General features: G+C 36.6%; 1 protein-coding gene across 2 annotated transcripts in view; it reads left to right on the top strand.

Moving 5' to 3' along the window:
• The window catches only part of RPGRIP1L (RPGRIP1 like), a 123,485-nt gene that overhangs the window by 58,736 nt on the left and 57,669 nt on the right, over nt 1-7,080 (top strand). For both annotated transcript variants that reach the window (XR_006680409.1, XM_004704667.2), the window contains exons 15-16: nt 3,331-3,482; nt 6,129-6,507. Coding sequence is in view for 1 of the 2 variants with exons in the window: in XM_004704667.2 (XP_004704724.1) it covers nt 3,331-3,482; nt 6,129-6,507 (531 nt within the window). In the remaining variant the exon portion in view is untranslated. The remainder of the gene's footprint in view (nt 1-3,330; nt 3,483-6,128; nt 6,508-7,080) is intronic.

Genomic DNA, 7,080 nt, shown 5'->3' with positions numbered 1-7,080 from the left:
ACGAGCCAAAGCTTTGGGATACATAACATCAAATCTTAAGGGACCAGAGAAAATGCAATGGGTAAGTTTGATTGAATTTAGGACCTTTTTTTTTTCCTTTTAAAACAGTTTTATTGGGACGTAATCCACACATCATAAAATTCAATTATTCAGTCATAGTATGTATATGTATGTGTGTGTGTAAAATTAAGACAAGAAGCTAAAGGTTACAGGAATGGTAAGTCCAGTGAGATCAAAAGACATGTACTGGTTCTTACTACAGTTCCTTATAAGTAATAAGTAATGGTAAAGTTTGGATTTTTTTTTTTCCAGAATGGTAAAAGTTAGTAGAGGTATTTGAGTGAAGAAGTGATATGATTACATATCATGTTTAGAAAATTCCCTCTGGGATCTCTGGAAAGAAGAGCCTCTAGGAGGCGAGAGGGAAAAGAAGATTGTTGCCTTCATCTGTGGGAAGATGGCAATAGTGTGGATTAAGATAGTAATGAAAGAAGGAACGAGAATTGGTCATATTCAGAACATATTTTATGAACTCTTTTATAAGACTTGCTCATCAATTGAATGTTAGATAAAAAGGGAAATGAGACAACAACTAATGGCTTAAGCATCTAGGAAGATGGTCATACCCTTTATTGAGACAGGGAAGCATGGAAAAGGAACAAATGTAAAGAAGAACATCAATAATTCTCTTTAGATAAAATTGGCCAATCTGACTTTGGAGCCCCATCAGACTCAACCGGAAAACACTCCTACAGGCCAACAAACAGTCCTTAAACTAACTACAAGCTTTTCTTTTTTTGTTATTCTTGTGTTGTGTTTTTTGTTTTGTTTGGTCCTTGACTTGTTGTTGTTGGATTTGTTTTCTTTTGTTGCTTGGTTTTGCTCTGTCTTGTTTTTGTGCATGTTATTATCTCTGCAGGTCTCTCTGAATAAGATAGGCTAGATGAACAATCTGGAGGAGAAAACAACAGGACCAACAGTTCCTGGGGGACATGGCAGAGGGGGAGGTAGGGGGAAAGGGAGTGGGGTTAACAAACCCAGGGACAAGGAAGCAACAAGTGATCCAAATCGGTGGTGAGAAGGGTGTAGGAGGCCTGATAGGGGGTGATCAAGGGTAATGTAACCAAGAGGAATTACTTAAACCCAGATGAAGGCTGAACATGATAGTGGGACAAGAGGAAAGTAAAAGGAAATAGAGGAAAGAGTTAGGAGGCTAAGGGCATTTATAGAGGTCTAAATATAGGCACGTACATATGTATATATATGAGGATGGGGAAATAGATTTATGTGCACATATTTATAGGTTAGTATTAAGTTAGCAAATGGACATTGGGCCTCCACTCAAGTACTCCCTTAATGCAAGAATACTTGGTTCTATTAAACTGCCATTCCATGATGCTCACCTTCCCAATACAATCCCTGAAGACAACTTGGGTGTATAAGCAAATGTGGTGAAGAAAGCAAATGGTGCCTGGCTATAAAAAGATAGAGCATCTGGGGTCTTAAAGGCTTGAAGGTAAACAAGCGGCCATCTAAGCACACCAGCCTGTGTGATCATGAGGTGTCAAAGGGATGAGGTATCAGGCATCAAAGAACAAAAACTCATATCATTGTGTGCTCACCTCCCTGGTAATGATTGCTGAAGACAAATGGGTACATAAGCAAATGTGGTGAAGAAAGCTGATGGTGCCCGGCTATCAAAAGATATAGCATCTGGGGTCTTAAAGGCTTGAAGGTAAACAAGTGGCCATCTAGCTCAGAAGCAACAAAGTCCACATGGAAGAAGCACACCAGCCTGTGTGATCACATGGTGTCGAAGGGATGAGGTATCAGGCATCAAAGAACAAAAAATCATATCATTGTGAATGAGGGGGAGTACGGAGTAGGTGCCCAAAGCCCATCTGTAGGCAACTGGACATTTCCTTACAGAAGAGTCTTGGGGAGGAGATGAGCCAGTCAGGGTGCAGTGTAGCAATGATGAAACATACAACTTTCCTCTAGTTCCTAAATGCTTCCCACTCCCCACCCCACCCCCGCTGTCAAGATCCCAATTCTACCTTACAAATCTGGCTAGACCAGGGGATCTGCACTGGTACAGATAGGAACTGGAAACACAGAGAATCCAGGACAGATGATCCCTTCAGGACCAGTAGTGGGAGGGTGGAGGAAGGGTGGGGTAGAAAGGGGAAACCGATTACAGGGATCTACATATAACCTGGGGACGGACAACCGAAAAGTGGGTAAAGGCAGACCTCGGACAGTATATGATATGACAAAATAATAATTTATAAATTATCAAGGGTTCATGAGGAAGGGGGGAGTGGAGAGGGAGGAGGAAAAATGAGCTGATGCCAAGGGCTTACATAGAGAGCAAATATTTTGAGAATGATGAGGGTAACAAATGTACTAATGCGCTTTACACAATTGATATATGTATGGATTGTGATAAGAGTTGTATGAGCCCCCAATAAAATAATTTTAAAAACAAATAAATAATAATAATAAAATAAAAGTGGCCTATCTATTAGACATCCAAATAGAGATAGCAGTTTTGGATTATATATATATAATTCAAATCCGTTTGACTCATTGCAAACCCACATGACAGAGTTTTTCATGGCCTCGAACATGGAGGCACAGGGTGAGTTTGAAATATCAACCTTTCAAATAGCAACCGAAACAAGCAATTGGATATATAAGTCTAAATGTCAAGGAAGGAGCTATGTAAGTGGAAGTCATTGACCAGAGGAATATATTTCAAGCTTAAACTAGATAAGGACACAATAGAAATGAGAAGAGAATGTGACCAAAGACCTGTGTGTAAGACAGATAGCGTACAGAGGTATATTGCATTCAGTGGATATTTGGCATAGATGTGGTATTCTTCCTACTTGTGGTACAGTAGAGATATAGGAAAGTCCCAAATATTTGTTGAAAGTAGAATTAGAATATGGAATGTCATATTTATAAGTTGGTCAGAACAAGAAAAAAACCATACTATAGCATCAAAAGAATCTGTGGAGTTTTTCACAAAATGTTTAGTCTTTTCCTTATATTCCAGAAGGCTGGAAGTATAAATTGGACTGTCTCAAGCATAGTTTCACATATTGAATATAATAATCTTTAAACACAGGATGAAACGTATACTAACAGAAGTGATCTTATTTTCTTCATCTCGGTTATCTACCAATCACGCATCATTTATGCAAGTCCTATATTTTACTCAATATGAAGTTTTAGTTTTAAAACTAAATACCATTGATATATTTTAATGGTATACATTTTAATTTGTGGGATTATTTTAACAGTGAGTTATGTACTGATTTGTAGGAACTAAAGGAGACATCCCAGAATTTGGCACAGTAGAATACTGGTTCCGATTAAGAGTTCCCATGGACCAAGCAATTCGACTTTATCGAGAACGAGCCAAAGCTTTGGGATACATAACATCAAATCTTAAGGGACCAGAGAAAATGCAATGGGTAAGTTTGATTGAATTTAGGACCTTTTTTTTTTTCCTTTTAAAACAGTTTTATTGGGACGTAATCCACACATCATAAAATTCAATTATTCAGTCATATCAAGAAGAGTTGTATAATCATTTCCACAATCAATTTGAAAACATTTTCTTCTTTTCTTGTACTCTTTATTCTTAACTCCCCATCTCTCCACCCCCAAACTCTCCTGCCATAGCCCCAAGAAACATTTATCCAGTTACTGTCTCTTTAGAGTCACCATCCTGGATTTCTGAAAACATATAACAAACAAACAAACAAAAAACACCCTAATAACAATAACAAAATAGAGAAAAATCTCAAAAAGAAAGCGGAAAATAGTAAAAACTAGGACAACTTTAAAATGGGTCAAAAGAGAGATCAAATGATAAGGTGTTAAATCTTAACCAACTACATCTCTCCTAATCCACTGTCCAGTGCACTTTGCATGATAGCAAGGCTCTTCACATCCCTGTGTTCAGAGAGGGTTCACTGGAGACCGAATCCGCTTACAGTTTCTGAATTTAAGACATTTAATGACAGATACTTTATATTTCATGCTTTAAATTGAACTCATTTTCTTCAATAGCTACCATATGGATTTTTTTACTTACTTTTTTAACTTTTTCTTTTGAAATAAGTATAGATTCACAAAATCTCCCAAAAACGGTACTGAGAAGTTCCCTGGTTCCTTTCTTTCATTTGTCATTACTTACATAACGATAGTTCGGTATCAAAACCAGAAAATTGACATTGTACAATACTTATAACTAGACTGCATATCTTATTCAGTTTTTACCATTTTTACATACATTCTGTGTTTTTGTACTGTTATATGAAACGTATAAATTTTTGTAACCACCATCACAATCAAATACAAAACAGTTCCATTACCACTAAAGCATATGTTTGTGCTACCTCAGACACTTAAAAATGAATTGGTAAGAGATAAAAAAAAAAGAATTTCAATACACATATCAAATGACTTTTATAACAATATTTGCTACTAACAGAGATCTTGTCTGCAGCCATTTACTAATCTTAGAAATATGCTTTTTGGAATGAAGTTGTGCATATATGAACTGTAACCCTAGTAACAATACTTTTTTTTTTAATTCACAAATTTAAAGAATAACCGCATCGTTTTCCCTTCCAGTATTAGAACTCTTCAGAAGACACTTTGGGAAATGAGGATTTAAAATAAGGAGACCAGGTTATTTAGTTTTGTCATTTAAAACTTTTCAGACTCCCAGAGTAATCTGTTGGTGGAATCTCATCTTTTATAGTTAACTTTAAGGGGAAAGGAGAAGGGCTACTTTATAAATCATCCCACTCAACTTTCTATGCCAAACTAAACTCACTGCCATTGAGTCAATGCCCATTAACTAATTGTGACCCTAAAGAGCAGGGCAGAATCGCCCGTGTGAGTTTCTGACTGTAACTGTTTACAGGAGTAGAAAGCCTGTCTTGCTCCCCAACTGTATAGCTGAGTGTAGTGCTGCCTTAGAAGAGACATATTTCATTCCCGTCTACTGCTTGCCCTTCTCCACACCACCAGAAGTCTCCACTAAGGAAAGTGTCTCTATTTCCTTCTCCAATAAGCTTGACTAGAGTCAAATGTCACAGAGGTTCAGTCTAACTCACACGTGCAGTGAAGGAGGGGCTGAAGTAAGAAAATTCCCCCACACTAAAAAGACACATATGTTTTCTTTAGTATGGATTATGTCAGCTATTGTAGGTCTAACAGTTAGTGCAATTGTTTTCTAAAATACTGGTGTGTTGGCCACCTGAATGAAAAATAGTTGCAAAAGGGCATCATGGCTTATCTCTGACTGTCCTCTTGTTCTTGTAGCATTTGAACTGTGATACACAGTAAAGTCCAGGATGATGAGCATCTGACTTTAGGACAACTTATTCTTGCCCTTGCCCTCACTTTGAAATGAATGAACATCATAATCACCTTCACTTGCTACACATGCAACTTTTAAAACACTGAAAAGGTGTCAGACCTTTTCTAGCACTGATATAAGACTAAGTAAGGATTGTAACTTAGCTACAAATTCACCTTACAGACACACTTAGGAACTGACCTCCTTTGTAACTCCAGGTCTGCTTATACCACCTAACATTGGCCTTGGGTATCTGTTTCCCAGCAGTTAAGGATGAGGGGCAACTCAAATATAGCAAAACTATTTCTCTAAGTGGGCCCCATACTATTATTTGGAGACTTGCTTAAAAATGGGATATCATCAGTGTCTTAATAAAACTGTTAACTGTAAGATTTTTATCTCTGGCTCTATCTGTTCAATTTTCTGTTTAGCTTAAATATCATTTTTAAAAATTAGAGTTCTTTTGGCTTAATTGTTTGTTTTATTTTGTAGTACCAATCTCCAATGTATGCTCCTATGCTCAGTATTACATGTTTGTGCTAACAGCACAAGATTGTCTGGTCACACAGGTTCTGGAGAGCATTGGGTTTGAATAAAAATCAAGAGTCTTAGTTACTGAAAATTTCCTTATGTTATGAAAATATAGAGCTTTTATACACTTACAGAATTATTTCATTTGTGAGTTTAAAACTGCTGTTTATATTTTTATTGTATTATTGTAATAATTTAAATATATGTTTTCCAGTTAAGTCAGCAAGCACCCAAAGCTGCTCAACTCAGTCCTACAGAGTCTAAAGATGGCAACTTAAATGAACTTCATGTTACAATAAGATGTTGCAACCACCTGCAGTCCCGAGCAAGCCACCTGCAGCCACACCCATATGTAGTGTACAAGTTCTTTGATTTTGCAGACCATGATACAGCCATCATTCCCAGTAGCTGTGATCCACAATTTGATGATCATATGTGCTTCCCAGTGCCAATGAATATGGATTTGGACCGATACCTTAAGTCAGAGTCTCTGAATTTTTATGTGTTTGATGATAGTGATACCCAGGAGAATATTTACATAGGAAAAGTCAATGTGCCTCTTATATCCCTGGCACACGACAGGTGTATTTCAGGTAAGCCTATATTCTTGATTCTATGACCTTGAAAATCAAACCTTCAACTATATTCAGTGTTGTGAAATGGTTTGTTCATATCTAATGTTTCTAACCTTCTGCAACAATCGTTTTTAACTTTGGGCTACCCTTCTTAAGTTTTAATTGTTCTAGGGATTATAATATTCTCCTTAATTTATCACAACATTCTTAAAATTAATACTAACTTAATTCTATGAAAATATCGATATTCTGCTCCAATACAAGTAAGTCTATTCCATGTCAGTAATGGTACTTTTCAGCTCCAGAATTGCTATTTCATTCTTTTTTTATAATGTGTTTTTCTTTATTTTATCCTATATTTGAATTTTCAACATTTTTTTTTAATTCTTTAAGCCTGGTTTATTTTAGTTCTTTAGGCATACTTAAAATGGCAGCGTCTGCGTATTTGTGTGAGTCTAAACTGAGAGTTGTTTGTTTTTTTAATTATTTTATTGGGGGCTCATACAATTCTCATCACAATCCATACATACATCCATTGTGTCAAGCACATATGCACATTTGTTGCCCTCATCATTCTCAAAACATTTGCCT

The sequence above is a fragment of the Echinops telfairi genome, unplaced genomic scaffold (assembly GCF_000313985.2).
Source record: "Echinops telfairi isolate 266 unplaced genomic scaffold, ASM31398v2 ScPeMD7_2291;HRSCAF=2852, whole genome shotgun sequence".
NCBI lineage: Eukaryota > Metazoa > Chordata > Mammalia > Afrosoricida > Tenrecidae > Echinops > Echinops telfairi.
This window is presented reverse-complemented; position numbering and strand designations above follow the sequence as displayed.